Source organism: Diplodia seriata (genome assembly GCF_021436955.1).
Source record: "Diplodia seriata strain FDS-637 chromosome Unknown scaffold_7, whole genome shotgun sequence".
Lineage (NCBI taxonomy): Eukaryota > Fungi > Ascomycota > Dothideomycetes > Botryosphaeriales > Botryosphaeriaceae > Diplodia > Diplodia seriata.
This window is the reverse complement of record NW_027117314.1, coordinates 2,060,956-2,076,934: the sequence shown is the minus strand read 5'-3', so window position 1 is coordinate 2,076,934 and position 15,979 is coordinate 2,060,956. Positions and strand designations below refer to the sequence as shown.

The 15,979-nt window shown below is 58.1% G+C and overlaps 5 protein-coding genes across 5 annotated transcripts; 2 read left to right on the top strand and 3 right to left on the bottom strand.

Moving 5' to 3' along the window:
- Window positions 1-1,372: 1,372 nt before the first annotated feature.
- Window positions 1,373-2,535, top strand: SLS55_007363 (uncharacterized protein; the record flags this gene model as incomplete). Its single annotated transcript, XM_066778783.1, has 2 exons — window positions 1,373-1,591; window positions 1,651-2,535. The coding sequence occupies 2 exons, from the start codon at window positions 1,373-1,375 to the stop codon at window positions 2,533-2,535; spliced, it is 1,104 nt and encodes a 367-aa protein (XP_066631220.1).
- Window positions 2,536-4,717: 2,182 nt separating this feature from the next.
- On the top strand, window positions 4,718-6,236 carry SLS55_007362 (uncharacterized protein; the record flags this gene model as incomplete). The annotated part of the gene is made up of 2 exons (XM_066778782.1): window positions 4,718-4,894; window positions 4,947-6,236. The coding sequence occupies 2 exons, from the start codon at window positions 4,718-4,720 to the stop codon at window positions 6,234-6,236; spliced, it is 1,467 nt and encodes a 488-aa protein (XP_066631219.1).
- Window positions 6,237-7,135: 899 nt separating this feature from the next.
- Window positions 7,136-8,315, bottom strand: SLS55_007361 (uncharacterized protein; the record flags this gene model as incomplete). Its single annotated transcript, XM_066778781.1, has 2 exons — window positions 7,136-8,109; window positions 8,174-8,315. 2 exons carry the CDS (start codon window positions 8,313-8,315, stop codon window positions 7,136-7,138), a joined length of 1,116 nt encoding a protein of 371 aa, XP_066631218.1.
- Window positions 8,316-10,261: 1,946 nt separating this feature from the next.
- SLS55_007360 (uncharacterized protein) lies at window positions 10,262-11,343 on the bottom strand (the record flags this gene model as incomplete). The annotated part of the gene is made up of 3 exons (XM_066778780.1): window positions 10,262-10,613; window positions 10,691-11,057; window positions 11,112-11,343. 3 exons carry the CDS (start codon window positions 11,341-11,343, stop codon window positions 10,262-10,264), a joined length of 951 nt encoding a protein of 316 aa, XP_066631217.1.
- Window positions 11,344-11,898: 555 nt separating this feature from the next.
- Window positions 11,899-12,504, bottom strand: HHF1_1 (Histone H4; the record flags this gene model as incomplete). Its single annotated transcript, XM_066778779.1, has 3 exons — window positions 11,899-12,062; window positions 12,121-12,258; window positions 12,495-12,504. 3 exons carry the CDS (start codon window positions 12,502-12,504, stop codon window positions 11,899-11,901), a joined length of 312 nt encoding a protein of 103 aa, XP_066631216.1.
- Window positions 12,505-15,979: the final 3,475 nt, after the last annotated feature.

Sequence of the window (15,979 nt, the reverse complement as noted above, 5' to 3'; positions counted from 1 at the left end):
GCCTGTGGCAGCTTGGAAGCTTATCGCGTTGGAATATGCCGGGTGCTCCTTGCCCTTGTATGGTTTAGTGTCTTGAACATTGACGTAGTATCATCTAAGGTATTAATAATTGTTGAAGCTCTTCAGCGACTGGCGGAGGGGCAACTCAAGCTTATAACGAAAAACACCCCCCGGCGAATCTTGCACAGCCTCTGGATGTTGCGGAAAAGAAGGAAGAATAGGCGATGGTCAGCCGAGAGTTCAGACGATGGAAGTCAGAGAAGTGCAGTACTGTTGCAAAACGGCAATGCCAAGCTGAAACAGAGGCCGGCTCGGTGAGGTCATAGCGCATCATGAAGCTGCTGAGGATCAGTAGCACGCACAGTTGGATTGTTTTGAGCACCTGTGGCATTGGTGTTGCACAGTTGGCTTGCTCGTAATAAGTCCGAGGTGCTGTCGGGGATGCCGAGTAGGACAACACGCTGTTGGAAATAGAGAAGGCGGAAAATCCGACGAGAGGGAACGTGCAAGTAGGCGACCTGTTTTAGCGCAGCAAGCAGCAAGCAGCAAACAGAAGAAAGCGCGAAACGAAAACGAAAACGGTGATGGTGGCGCCAGGTGGTTGAGTTTAGCGCCGTAATCACCGTCTTCGGAGCCGAGAGGAGCTGCTGGGCTGGCCGTCTACATAAACGCCCATTGGTAGTCTTATGCAACCATGCACGAGCCCCTACCTAGTGTTTTCCGGCGTGGCTTATTGCCGGAAGATGCAGTGGTTGAGCTTGATGCGGGCTTACTTTCCGTGAGCCGTGGGCGTCAGGCGATAAGGATAAGACCGCGTACGCCTGGCCTGCACAGGACAGCCGACGGGAGTAGCGCAAGGCTGAGAGCGCTGTTGACGAATGCAGACCCATCGCAATTAGAGGCGTCGCGCTGTACAACCGCGCGGCCTGGCGGGGCGGGCGCACCCAGAGTGGAGAGCAGCGACGCTGCGCAGCGAGGGAGCGGATCGATTGGGATTGGCAGGCGCCTGCCGCGATCGTGCAGCCAGCGAGCAGCGCGAATGAGCAGGCGGCGATGAAACGCGTCGTGAAACGCCATAGGGGGAATTCGGGGGGTACGTCTGGCCATCGGGGCTTGTGGCGGGGGTGGTCGTCCAGGCCGCCCAGGCTTGCCGGCGATCATCCATGACGCGTATCTCTTGCACGTGACCGGGGGCTAAGCCTGCGCTGCGTCAGGCACTACCCGCGCGGCGCATAAGGAAGCAGCCAGCCCAGCCTTTGTCTGAACGCTCACTCCACACCTCAAAACACCTCTGCCCGCTCGCGTTCCTCGGTGCTCGCCTCAGACCCGTGCTGCCGTCCTCCTGCTGTCGTGACCTGTTTCTGGCCTCACCATGAAGTCCTACACTTTTGGCCTCTGCGCCACCCTTGCTCTCGCCGCGCCATCCGCAGCCTTCCTGATTCCCTCGACCGTCGACGGCGTCCTTCCCAACCGCGAATTCAACCTTGTCGACACATCGTCGCAGCTGCTGACGCTCGACTGCCCCGGCTGCCCGTTTGCCGGCACATCCGAGGACGATCTCGTGTGGGTGCAGGGCATCGACAACTCCCTGGTACGTTATTCGCCGGTCGCTGCCTTGAAACATGCATTATACTAACATGACTGCCTCAGCTGCTGAACTTCTCCGTCGTCGACACCCACAGGGTCGAGCTGAATGGCGTGCCTCTCTACCCGCCTTCGTTCGACACTATTCCTCAGCCCATTCCCGTGTACCAGGTTCGGGCCGATATCCCGCTCACTGACATCCGCGCCAACATCGGCAAGTACACCGACAAGCCTCTCCGCATCTCTGCCTATGCCCTGGAAATCGATCCCTCGGTCACCAGCTCCGATGGCGATGAACTTGTTCCCATGACGCTGCAACTTTCCTCGCTTGAGGCCCACCGTATCGGCGTCCCGGCTCTCTCGGTCAAGCTTATCAAGCATATCGAGGGTGAGATCTCCATCATGCCCATCACTGTTGCGGCCCCCATCCACGGAAGCAAGCCGCAGCAAGATGACAAGGAATGCGAGAGCTGGCCCGTTCTCTGCAAGTGGCGTGCCATGATCACCGACCGTATCCAGGGCATGAAGGGTGGTCTGGAGAAGGTCAAGGGCGGCTGCATGAAGGGTCGTCCTCACGGCGCCGGCAGGCCCAGCGAGGCGCAGGAGGAGCCTCACCACCACCACCGTCCCCACGGCCCTCACGGAATTATGCGCCACCACCGTTCCAGCCCCGTGGCCCAGTTCTTCACGACCATCGGGCGCATCATGATCCCCATCGCCATCGGAATCTCCATTGGTGCCTTTACCTACGCTCTGGGCTGGTTGCTTGGTTGCATCATTGCTCTTGCCTACGTCAAGATCCAGCAGAGGCGCGGAAAGGGTTACGCCCCCGTCGCTCTTGATGAGGAGGAAGCAGTGACCAAGGAGGATATCCCCAAGGAGGCTCCCCCGGTCTACACCGAGAAGGAGGTCGTTCCTGACGACGAGGGAATCGAGGACCGACAGATGTAAGCTGGTCGCTCGTCCCAGCATGATTCCGGGACAAAAATTCGATTCATGAAATGGTATTGCGGCGGTTCCGCAGGCTTAAGATGACGGACTCAATAATGTTTGGCGTTTGGGATGGACTGGGCGGTGTTTCTCCTGCCTGATTAGCAACAAATGAATATCTCTTTCGATTGTCAGTTTTCTGTCCCCTTCGCGTCTTTCTAGACCGCTATTGGTATTTTCCGCGCTGAATGCATTTGAAATAGCGATTCTCGCATGACAACCGATCAGATCTCTCAAACGTGTCAAGAACACAGGTGCACTAGTCAGAGCCAAGCCCGCGAGCTAGATGCGGCGCACCACCAACAAGTGCAAGAGGGAAACAAATGCGACGTATTGCGCGAAGGCAGCTATCGCACACCACCAACTTCCCACGTGTGCATTCCGTCGTTCACAATGGGCTTTGTCTCTTGCTGGGTTCGGTTCGGTTGTACGGTCCATGTCGCATTCTTTTCCTCCTTGGCAAGACCTTGGCAAGCTTACAGTGTGCATGAAGAAACACGCTTTCAGGTTCCCTTCTCCTCCTTCAGGAGACAAGAAACGCTCGATTACCACATGGGCACGTTCACGGCAATCAGAACCGTTTCCTCCGTTCCTCCGTTTACCCGTACCTTGTTTCACCCCTCTCTCGATCGAAGCGAACAAAGACACTACCGACGACAAGATTATATTTCGAGGTTCGCTCGGTTCGTTTTGGAACGGGTGTGATGATCGTCGTCATCGTCATCGTCGCAGGATCGCAGGACCGTTTCCACTATGAGGGGGTGTGTACAGGGGGAGCGGTGGCGCAGTGTTTTGGGGTGAGAGTTCGCTTGGGCGGCCTGAACGACGATTGATGCGGGCATGAGCTGCGGAGGCGCCCGAGCGGCCGATTCCTTATTGCTTTTTGGCGGGTCTGGGGTGGGGGGGCGCGGCGCCGCGGCGCGAGGCGGGCTGCTGCATGCATGCGTGTTGTGCGTGCGTGCGTGCATGCATGGAGCGGGCGGGCGGGCGGGCGGGCGCAGGCGGGCAATCCCACTTCCATCCCCGGCCCCCGCAGGTAGGTACCTGATTGGATTCGTGTGGCGTCGGAAGCTTCGTGGGACGTCAGGCCTCGGTGGCTTTCTTTTCTGTCGTGGATAGCGACGATGTTTGTGGCGTCGGTGGTGGTGGTGGTTGTTGATGCTGATGGCGGGTCGCCGAGATGAAGAGAAGATGTCACGGCAATGACGACGGGTGGATGGATGGACGGGCGTACGTCGCATGCCTCGCGTTCGTCTGGAGCTGGGCGGTTCGTACGGCGGTGGTTTCGTTTGGGTAGGTTCTCTCTTTTTTGTTCTCTTTGTTGCTTCGACTTCGGACATTGCGTTGTTGAGGTAAGTGTCCGTTTTCATCTCGCTCACGGCTTTCGCTTTGAAGTAAGTGTTCAATTTCATCTCTCTACTTTCTTCCATTATGGTTGCCGAAGCGTTCTTGCTTTACTCTTCAATCCTATCTCGCTATTTTCTTCAATTCTGGATGTCAGTGCGCTTGACTTGGCCTGTATGTGTCCGGCCTTGAAGTCTTCTTGAGGGAGTTTTCTTAGGATTATTCCATATGTGTGTCCTGATCATTGATCCGACTCTGGACGAGTGTAAGTCTACATTTCCATCTTCATCATCTCTTCAGCTCCTGACGAGCGTGTTTTCTTTTTTCAATGCATGCCTTTGCTCCGTCTTCTGGGTCTTTATATACCCAAGCAGCAAAACAGTCTTTCATCAATCAGCTCCGTGGTACAGCTCTCGAGAGACGAGAAGAGAGAGAGGCTGAGGTGAGAGGTTCTGACAACTCCCAATTTGGTTAGCAAGCTCGCATTCACCGAAAGTGAAAGCGGCCGCGCCAGCAACGAGTCGAGAGAGGAAGTCACGGGTGATTAAGAGGAGGCTGGTGCTGCTGCCTGGCGAAAGGTGAAACTGTGAAACAGGCTAGTGGCGAGTATCCCATTGTTGCTATTGTTGTGGGTGGGGCGCCCGCGGGTGAAGCGCGCACAATAGCACCCTCCAGCGTAAAGACTTCTCGCCGCTTGCAACCCAACCCTTCCTTTCTTTCTTTCTTTCTTTCTTCAGACCCGCCATCACTCACACCCCCGCCCTTCCCCGCACAACCACCACCACCGCACGCCGCCACCATGTCCAACACCGCCGAATGGCACCAGGAGCTGGTCTCCTCGGAGCTCCGCAACGCGGAGCTGAGACAGGAGCTCGAAGAGCTCCGGAGCGCCCTGCGGGCGGAGAAGAAGAAGGCGGAGACGCTGGAGAGCCTCTCCAAGAGGCAAGTTGACCGCGTCCGCGCGGCCAACCAGGAGGTAAGTTTCCTTCCTCACCCAACTTAGCAACCCGTCCTAACTCCAAAACCAGGTGAGAGAGGCGGAAGAGCGGGCCCAAAAGGCCGAGGATGAGGTGGTTGTGCTGCAGGCAGCCATCGACGAGGGCGACGAGTACCTCGAAAAACTCGTCGCCAACCAGGAGAGGCAGGAGGAGAAGGTCGCGGCGCTGGGTCGCCGCTGCAAGTCCCACGCCAGCACCCTCTCCCGGGTGCTGTCTGCCAACTCGGCCCTGCTGGTCAGGGCCGAGGACGCAGAGCGTCGGGAGGCGCAGTTGGCGGCCCTGCAGGCCGGCGTCGCCGCTCTCGCCCCCGCCGCCCCCGCCGCCCAGCCAGTTGCCGCTGTCGAGGCCAGCCTGGCCGACGAGCTGTCCGGAGAGCCTCCTGCCTCTCCTGCCTGGTCTGCAGCCTTCCCCTCATCCGAGGAGGAGGAAGAAGAGAAAGAGGAAGAAGAAGAGGAAGAAGAAGAAGAAGACGACGACGACGATGATGATGACGACGACGACGACGAAGAGGCCTCCGAGTCGGAGGAGCGCCACGGGTCGCCCTCCGGCGCGCTCAAGAACCTCTTGAGCCAGCCCTTCATTTGGGAGTCGTCCTCCACGTCTTCCTCTGAGGTCTCGCTGCCTCGTTCTTCACCTCCCACGGGACCGATCACCACCAACACGGACCCTTTCGAGCCATCGTCGCTCCCTCAGCTCCCCGGAACCTCTTCTCCCATCATCGAACCCCTCGAGCCATCGTTGCTCCCTCAGCTTCCCGCCCTTTCTCCCGCAGACATCGCGCTGCCTCCGTCTTCACCCATCGCGGATCCGGTCATTGACGCTCCCGAGCCATCGACGCTCCCCAAGCTTCCCGCTTCTCCTCCCGCCCGCAAGGCCGCTACCATCCAGCCACCTTCGCACTCGGCGCCAGCTCCCCCCGCCACGCCTCCCCCCAGCCGCGTCACCATCCAGCGCGTCATCGTCCGCTGCACCCGCCCTCACGTCTTCGTCTGGCCCTTCATCATCTGGCTGCTCACGCTCGCCTACCTCTTCTACGTTGCCGGCCTCTCGGACCGCGAGCACAGGCTCTGGCGCGACGCCAACGAGGGCGCGCGCCTGCTGACGACCGGCCATCTCGGCTTCGGCGGCCGCCAGAGCTGGAGACTCGCTACTCCTGTCCCGCGCACGCTCTACGTCGACGGCGGCTACTTCGGCTCCGACCCGCGCTTGCACCCGCTGATCGCCTTTGCCGTCTTCGTCGTCGAGGCCGTCAGTGCGCTGATTAGCATCTTCGTCGCTGGCTTCTCGCTCATCGTCGGTGGCTTGCTGGGCTGCCGCTGAGATGGGTGGGCCTTGGGCGCTTCTTTTTTCTTTTCTCTTCTTCGTCTTACTTCCGCTGAGACGCTGATGGAGATGATGGCCTTGACGATTCCGACATTGAGGCGCCGTCCTGGATCACTTTTTTTCTTCTCCTCTTTGTCTTGCTCCCGCTGAGACGCTGATGGAGATGATGGCCTTGACGACACCGACCTTGAGGCGCCGACCTGAATGCCTTTTTTCTTCTCATTCTCCTTTTTTCCTTTGCGGTTGTTGACGATACCCAAACGGAGGATTTGCTTTTTGATTTCCGATCATGACAGCGCGGAGGAGTTGCTCTTTTGCCGTTGCGGGCGACGGCATGGAGGTTTGCTTTTTTGAGTTTCCAAAATAACGGTGGCATGGCATGGCATGGGTTTCTTTTTCTTCACGATTAGCGGACACCGACAGCATGGTGATGGAATGCCTCTCTGGTTTGCTGGAGGCGTGGGTCATTTGCTTTTGTTTTTTTTTTCTCTCATCTGGATGGCTTCCTGTGGCGACTTCACGGATCCGCATTCCTGGATGACGGTAGATAGCCTCACGAGTCTGGACGATCTCACGATTTGACGACCTGGACTTTCGATGAATCTTGCACACTTTTGCTCCACCAATCTTGATCATCATGCCACTGAGTGACGACGTGAGAGCAGTCCTGGCCTTACCCACGCTGCATCAAGGGAGAGCCGTATCCACCACAGATGTCTCTCCAATTCCATACTCAGCCTTCACGTTCACGATCAAGAGCGGCGAACGAGGTTGGGCCCAAAGAAACATTTAACAGAAGACTATGAGAGAGCGTAGATCACAAAAAAACATATCGTACAAGGAAAGCATTCCTCCCTTCCAACCGTCCCCTCTTTTTCACAACAAGGACAGACACTCTACAACTCCGCCTTCCTGACCTCCTCATCCCTCTTCTTCAGGCCGGCAACACCGACCTGGCCCCTCTTCTCCTCCTGGGGCGGGTCGAGCGGCAGGTTGAGGCCCAGCCTCTCGCGGGTCGAGTAGGTGGCGACGCCGCCCTCGGGGTCGGCCTGGGTGATGAGCTCCTTGCGGCGGGTGTCGACGAGCAGGCGGATGAGGTCGGGGCGCATGTAGTGGCCGCCGAAGTCGGCGAGGGCCTTCGTGAGGTGGCTCTCGTTGAGGTCGATATCGACGTACAGCAGGCCGTCGAAGTCCTTGTCGGGGCGGGCGACGCAGGTGCCGTCGGGCTTGTAGATGCGGGCGTGGCCGTTGTACGTGCTGGGGTCGGTCTCGGGCTCGACGCCCTCGGGCGTGTTGGTCTTGAGGCCTTCCTTGCTCAGCCGCTGGAACGGCGCCAGCGTCCACGTGCCCGTCTCGATGGCGTACGCGGGCGTCACCAGGTCCGACGCCGGGTCCGCGACGTTGGTGGCCGGGTCCGGGTACTTGAGGGTTTCCTTGCCCGGGTAGATGGGCCACCCGGCGACGTGGATCTGCTCGCCGGCCGCAACATTGAGGGATTTGAGGAAGGGGTTCATGTTCTCCCAGCAGTTGAGCTGGCCGAGCCGGCCGAGCTCCGTCTGCGTCACAGACTCGAACGTGTCGCCCGCGCCGTCGCCGTACACGAGCTTCTCGACGTGCGTCGGCTTGATCTTGCGGCGGTGGTTGAGGATGCTGCCGTCGGGCGCGATGAGCACCTGCGCCAGGTACAGGGTCGCGTGGTCGATCTCGGAGAAGCCCATGGAGACGTGGATCTGGTTGTCGCGCGCCGCGCGCCGGATGCGCCGCATCTCCTCCGAGTCGACCCGGAGCGAGTTCTCGCGGTACTTCTTGAGCATCGGGAGCGACTGCTGGTAGGTGACCTTCCACATCCAGTACGGGTAGCCGGGAATCCCTGTGGGACGCCCATGTTAGTGATCGCGACTCTTCCCGCAGTGTAGGATGGGCTTGCGACTTACAGACTTCGGGGAAGGCGACCAGCTTGCAGCCAGCCTGGCCAGCCTCGTTGATGAAGTTGATGGTCTTCTGGACACCGCCCTCGAGGTCGAACCAGGCGGGCTCGGAGGTGACGGCGGCGGCCTTGTACTTAGTGATGGGCATGTTGGCGGTGGAAGCTGACTGGTTGGTCAGGGTCGGAGGGATGGTGGCTTGCTGTGGATCTGAGGAGACCTGTTTGCTTGGTGGGGATGGGAGCAGAGCGTTCTGCGTTCGACTTTATATAGAAGACACTGGAGGGCAATGTGCAAGTGTAGGGCCCGATAAGGCGCTGCGTCCCTGCTGGTCCGAAGGGTCCCGAGCGGCATTGTCGATGGACCGAATGGTCATACAACCCAGGGTGGATGCATGCATCTTGGAGGCCTGGTGGTATGATGCGGCATGCCCGCGGCTTCGTGAGGAGTATGCAGTAGTGTTGTGGGGAGCTCTGACACGGCCGTTATCGTCCCAATGGCGACTAACGGTGGACCCGGACCGGCCGTTTAGGGTCCGGATTAGATGCCATAGCCCTGCAACGTGTAGATTGTCGAGAGCTTAGGCCGAGGGTGCCAGCGAATAGAGGCACGCCCATGCCGATGATGCCGTCGTGAGGGTCGAAGTGGAGATGCCGCAGATGCCGAACGGCACGCTGCCGAACGTGCGCGGCGCCGCAGCCCCGGGTTGCACGACGAGAAAGCCGCAGCATGACCTCGGTCATTCCGTGGAGAATTACATTGGGGCTCGAAAATCGGACTGCGTCAGCTGCATGCATGGGACTGGGGTGCATTATTGGGTGCAACCCATCATTATCGTACAGCAGCTGGGCCCGCCCCTCTCAGCGTCGGCAATGCTGCCGAGAGCTACTTCGATTGACCTAACAGATCTTGTTGCCAGCTGTTTAGTCAAGAATGCTCACTTGACCCGGGAAGTCAGGATGAACGTCGTGGCATGCAGTGCAAGTCAAGAAGAGTTAGCTGAGCAAATACGGCTGTCTCGAACAAACATACATAATACACCGGTAATCCAGTTAAGCACAGTTGTAAGCCGTTGGCTTGCTGATGGGTCGTGGCCTGCTGCTTACCGATGAGATCGGCCCTTCAGGCCATGTCCGGTCTCGGAGCTTTCTTCCTCATGTACGCTTCACTGCACGTACGACTTACAGTTCGCACTACAAAAGCGGCGAAGAGCATGAATGTATGGAGCTCGTTTCCGCGGGCCTGGCTCAGATCCCCTGGAATGCTCCACCCACAAGCTTTGTAATATGAGGAGACGATGAAAGCGCGACTTACACGCAGGACGTAGGAGCCGGCCCACCAGCGTCAACAATCTCTGAACTTCTGCCTCTCCTGATGAAATTGGCAGATATGGTGTTGAGCCCCAGATGAGCCGATCCAGTCTGTGATTAGAACATGTAAGTCTACTCACCCAGTCAACCATCCCACACGGCAAGCAAGCAAGCAAGCAGACGCACGCCAGCCCCCGCCTCCCCGCCACGATCGGCAGCGCTCCCGCTTCCTCCCGCTTATCGCCTCCCCCGCAGACGCGTGGCTATAGGCTCCGCTTATCAACAACAGCGATGATCCAATATCACACACACATCACAGGAACGTCGCGGCGTCACCACCTACCCGCGATATTTCTTCTTTACCTCACGCCATGCTGCCGGACCCTGGTATCGGATCGTGCTGCTCTGGTGTGGCTATATGCGTGATTCCGCACTGAAACCGCTCGCTGCGCCGGTGCGGGAGGTTCCGCTGGGGGGCAGTCAGCTCAACCACCCTCCAGCGGCTGCGGGTACCCGCCTTCTCGAATGGGTTGTTGCCTGGAGGGCTCAAACTAGCGCGACTGTCCAATCACGGCCATGCTCCTAGTCTCTGGTGACAATGGGCGTTTGGTGAGTCATCATTCCTTTGAGGTAGGGGCCAGTAGGATTGCTGAGAAACTTCATAACGCAGTAAACCATGGAAGGGCACAGGCAATTTTCCAGGAAAAATTTCGAATAACACCATCCGTGTAGCTACGGGGGACCTGCCTGGATGTTAACATATCCCAACAGCCAACCCGAGCTGAGCTCATCCGGATTCCTGCGCCTCGACGGCCTTCGCGACGGCCGACGCCAACGACTCGCTCTCGGGGGCCCCGATGAGGTCGTTGTCGCGGCTCTCGTACAGCGTCCCGCCCTGCGTCCAGATCCGCCGCAACGTGGCCACGGCGGCGTGCGGCACGCCCTGCTCCCACGCCTCCTTCTCCGCCCGCTCGAGCGCGGGCAGCGGCGTGTACGAGACGTCCCACTTGGCGCCGCCCGTCTGCCGCTCGTACTCGGCCAGGATCTCCTTGGGCGTCGTGGTGAAGGAGTTGACGATGAGCGCGCGGTTGGCCGTGTGCTCCGGGTGCTGGAGCGCGGCCACCACGAGCCTGCCGACGCTGTTGTTGTTATCGTTGTCGGATCAGCGTCATGTTTGCGGGTTGGGGACAAAAGGGAAAAGAAGAAGGTAACGGACTCATCCATGGTGGTCAGACTGATCTTGCCGTCGCCGTCGCCCAACAGCGTGGCCTTCTTGGCCCGGACGTCGAAGGTGCCCAGCTCGGCCGAGGCGCCGCTCTTCTGGATGTACAGGTCGGCGTACGGCCCCGTCACGAGGTACGTGTACTCGAGTCGCTTGACGGCGTCGGACTCCAGGTACGCGCGCACCTTCAGCTTCAGCTGGTGCGGCTTCTCCGTGGCCGACTGCGGCCCGTACTTGATGTCGGTGCCGTATTCGCTGGGAAAGAAGCGCTTGATGCTGGGCGCCTGTTCCGCGAGCTTGATCAGGTTGATCTGCTCGGCGATGACGTTGCGCCCTACCGCGCTGACGACGGTGTCGAAACCTAGAAAAGTGCATCAGTTTGAAGGCTTGATGCCGTGTGCGGGGTAGCACAGACGTTTGTAGGCATCCAGAATCTTGGCTTCGTCGTTGAAATCACCCACAATGACCTCGACGCCCTTATCCTTGAGCAATTGGATCTCTGCGGCCTTCGTCTCGACGGTGCCTGCAGATGTGTAGATGCCGATGCGCTTGAAGGCAGGTTGAGCATTAACCAGCGCCTTTGTGATATATCGCCCAATGACGCCAGTCGCACCGAAGACGAGCACGTTTTCAGTAGGAGGGGCCATGTTTGCTGTGGAGAAGCGAAGGTTTAGGTTGTGGATATCGCAGGCCGTCGGAAGTCTTATAAAGACAAAACGCCATGCTTATGCATCTTGCGACATACCACACGTGATGGTGGGTCGGCCTTTGCGTGTAGAAAGCGCGCCCTTCGGCTGCGGAAAGGCGTCGGAAGCGGCGCGGCCAGCCGATCACGGCCCCTCCACCTTTCCATCGAGGGGTGGGGCCCTCCATCATTGGGGGGCGGGCGCGCCGCATTGCCTCGAGGCATCAACGACAGAGCAGCTTCACGTCGCATCCCACCATGAGCAAGCAATTGTCAGTCCGCATGGATCTTGTATTGATAGCTGGCTGGCGCCACCATGTCCCTCATGTGTGTAACAGCATAACCCTTCAAACTCCGACCCAGTCCATAATCACTCAAAAGCAGAAAACCGTTCCCATAGTTCCTTGGTCGCTTCCATCGACACCCATCCGCTGTGAATTGACATGTGCGCCGAAGCCCGAAAAAGCCGACACGATATGCGAGAGCCGGTCGAAGGTCGACAGTACGATGAGGGCGCTTAACCACCGAAACCGTAGAGGGTGCGGCCCTGGCGCTTGAGGGCGTACACGACGTCGAGCGAGGTGACGGTCTTGCGCTTGGCGTGCTCCGTGTAGGTGACGGCGTCACGGATGACACCCTCAAGGAAGGACTTCAGGACACCACGGGTCTCCTCGTAGATCACTGTGCGCGACGTCAGCAACATGCTCCAAGACGCGACGAGGTTTGGGCATCGACTTACTGGCCGAGATACGCTTGACACCGCCACGACGGGCGAGACGGCGGATGGCGGGCTTGGTGATACCCTGGATGTTGTCGCGCAAGATCTTGCGGTGACGCTTGGCGCCGCCCTTGCCGAGACCCTTGCCACCCTTACCACCTATAGGGAGGAAGAGTTAGCAACATGTTACTAGTATGCGTGCATAGAGCAGGTGTGGTGGAGGGCGGAGGGGAGAGCGACGTGGGCTGATGATGCAACACCAAGGGCGGCGTCGCGACGCGTATCGCGACCGGCGGCGCCACACTGCGACGCGACCGCCGACAAAGCCGACGAGGGTGCGCGCAGCAACGGTGCAGTGCAGTGCAGTGCGGTGCAGAAGGGGCGAGGGTACTTACGGCCAGTCATGTTGACTTGATGTGTTGTTGGTAGAGTTTGGAGTTGAAGATAGTCGTGGACGGAGGCGTGGCGTTGATGTCACGCTGTTGGAGTTGCGGATGGTCGGAAGCGGTGGAAAGAGAGGGAAAGGGAGGGCGAGGGACAGCCGGGCGATAGCTTTAAATAGGAGGGGCGGATGATTAGGTTGCGACTGCTGGAGCGAGGCGCGCTAGACCGGTTCGGGAGGGGCGGCCAAGCGCAGCAGCGACAGGAACACCGAAAGCGCAGGCCAGAAAGGCGTGGGAAAAGCAGGCAGCTTTCCAGCACTTGATAGCTGCCATTTCGTGCCTTCCGCTATGCGCGGGTGACCGCCCTGCGCGGCCGCGGCCCCGGGCCGAGGTTGTTCCGCCGCCTCGAGGAACGCGAAAACGCCGACGCGTCGCGCAGAACAACACCAGCTCCATGCCACGCCGTCCCTGATTCGCCGCACCGCCCGCAATCCCGTCGACTTTCGCTACTGCGTGCGCCGAGACATGATTTGCATTCTCACGCTTCTCCCTTCTTGTTCGCATGCTCCCCTCTCGCGGAATTGCTCCGCTCCATGAGATGAGTCTCGTTAACCATATCCTTCACCAAGAGCTGTCGTTTGTGAAGTGTATCAAGAGGTTTGAAAGCAGTGCGATCCAAGTCTTGCATTGATCAATCCGCCCCATTAGTCACCCCACACCATAATACCGAAGAAGAACAATATAGCTTTCTCACAGGCACACTGCCTACACAGGTAGCTGTCTGCCTCGCTCTGTGTTTTACTCAACGTGTCAATCTTGCTACCATTCGCACTGCCGAAGCATTGCTCCAATCATACCACCTTTCATTACTGACCTGTAAACATGCCCATCTTACATACATGGATCTGAAGCGCCCACTTGACGAACCGTCGCGACTCAGCCACTCAGTGTGACTAAGCTTGCCTGCATGGACGGGTGCCCCACCGGTGCTGAGTCGGTGCTAGCGGTCTAAAACATGAGATCTGCTACTAGCATGTTTTACGGTGAAGCTGACACCGGCGCCGTCCATCTGCCTGTATCGAAGTAGCACCCCTCCGGCACTGGCGAGCCAGTAAGACGTTAGGCCTGCCACTTGCCATGCAAGCAACTACGACCATATATCCCCCTAAGTCGACGCAGTAGCGCCCCGTCGGCGTTGATGTTCTAAGACAGGCCCAGCACTAATCATACCACGTATGCACAGTGCAAGCAAACGCCGGAGGCCCATGAGCCCCTCCGTTCTCACAGCTCCCCCCAAAGGGCGAGCGAGCACGTATCATATAATCCCCCAACTGCACCCTCCATCGACACCGTCTTTGCTCTCTAAAGCCTTCCGGTACTCCACTCTGCAGGGCAACATCGTCATCGCTGTGTCTGACACGGCTACAGCCGCTCCCTCTACAGCCTCGTCAAGCATTTTTCAAGTTTCTGGCTCGTCAACAACACCAACGACTGCGTCGACGACCACTACGGGCCTTTCGTTCCATTTTTGGGATCGCTTCTACAAGCTTAATCATCTTAGCAGATCCCCCTTCTCATCACTCTCAAGATATCGCCTATGCTCTTGGAGCATCTTGACGTGATCCTTGCACCGGTGCACCCGTGTATTGGCAGGGTTTCCTGTGTTGAATATGCGCCGTCCAGAGGCCGCAGATGCCGGAACCCCATCAGTCGTCTCGATCGGAAGTGGTTCGAACAAGTCTTAGAAGAGCTTGCTGGTATCGACCATTAGGCCCATTCCACGTACCCCGCAGCCTGCTGCTCCTCGTGCGGCAATCGTGCCGACCGAACCACCACCGGCGATGACTCGATCGCCGCCTGCCACCGTGCCGTTTGTAGGCGAAGGGCACCGCGATGTCCAGCATCAGAGACGTAAGAGTACCAGGGGCGGGCGCCTTATCTGCAAAAAAGAGATGGAATCAGACTCATTGCGCGATCTCTTATGGTGCAAATCCGAGTATGGCATTAGCCTGCACCGTGAGTGCTGGGAGGAGTGGCAAAACATACGAGACATGAAGTGATGACTCAATGGCAGTAAAGTAGAGGATTCCCTACAGTTACTTTCTTTTTCGTTCTGTGTTCCGTAACATGACCTCTCTAAAGACTTTGAATATACTTCAAAATACGACCCTTGGCAACCACCATACAATGGCTGCAAGCTTACTGTTTTGAGGTGGCGCAGGATAGAAGTGGTAAGTTTCACCAAGTATGATGGGGGACGGATGCGTCGGGAACCCGCTGCTGACATGGGGGCCATTATCCTCCGAATGAGCGCGGCTTACCATGGCCAGATCGAGGCTAGGGTCTGAAGACCCATGTGTTAACAATGCCGGCTGTCGGACCGATCATATCAATCTTCACTCATCGGAACTTTGATCCTGGAGTTGACAAGAGCTTTTGGGGAAGCTATAGCTTCTGCCCACTGACACTGTTGTACGAGGCAATTCTCAGCCAGCCACAATTCCATGGCATCGCGTGCAGAGAATTGCCTATGCAGCCTTGGAGCAATTCTCCAATCATTTCCTTATTTGGCAACCGCCCGGCGCCTAATCGCAATCCTTCGCCAAGCCTTGTCTTCTGCGAGTCAACACCGCTGCACCCATCAAGTCTTATGGCCATTCTGATGTCTGCAGTGGTCATCAAACATTAGATCGAGTTGCGCTGTCAAGCACGCGTCTATCTCGGGGCAATTCGTCCCTCTCCCTGCAGCGCGGCGCTTGCACACGCAACCGCTCAGCCGTGCGGCGTAGAATGCCCCTGCTCGTTTCACTCTGCAGGGGTCCGGAGAACTCAGCCTTCGTATCGTCACTCTACCTGCAAATTGTGGCTGTACATACCGCTCTCTAACTTGCACAGCATTTAACCCTCGAAAGTGACGTATTCCTACTCACCATCACGCATCATTCCTGGAAACAGATGTGGTGCAAAAAGCACCTAAAGTTCTGTTCTGGCAAACTGTCTGATTGCCCCCACAAGAGGGCGACAGTTCCCCTTCGGCGCTAACATATCACTACCAGTGGAAACATTTCTACACGTCACCAGACCTCCATCCCTCTTTAATCCACGTTTCAGAAACGTAGACCAATGCAGAAGTTTCTATTTATGTGCATGGAGCTCGTGCGGGTCTATACCACTCTGCTGGAACTCCAGCTACGGGCGGAAATACCTCTGCATGTGGCGCGGCATGGATCCTTGTCAGGTCCGGCGAAGGCAGCAAGGTGTAGAACAGCACAGCAGCTGCCAAAGACGCGCTTGTCCGCATATGTCTTTCAGCCCTCTTATCATACCCCACTCGAGGACGTTCAGGATCATGTGTGCGGCGCAGGCGAGCGCTTAACCCGGGCACCCGCATGCACACCGCTCGCTAATGGTCCGTCGACAGTGGCTTTGTTCGGACCGGTGGAATCCTGCGGCCTCCGAGGCATGGCTGAGTTTTGGAAATCGCTGCCTTGTCTGCC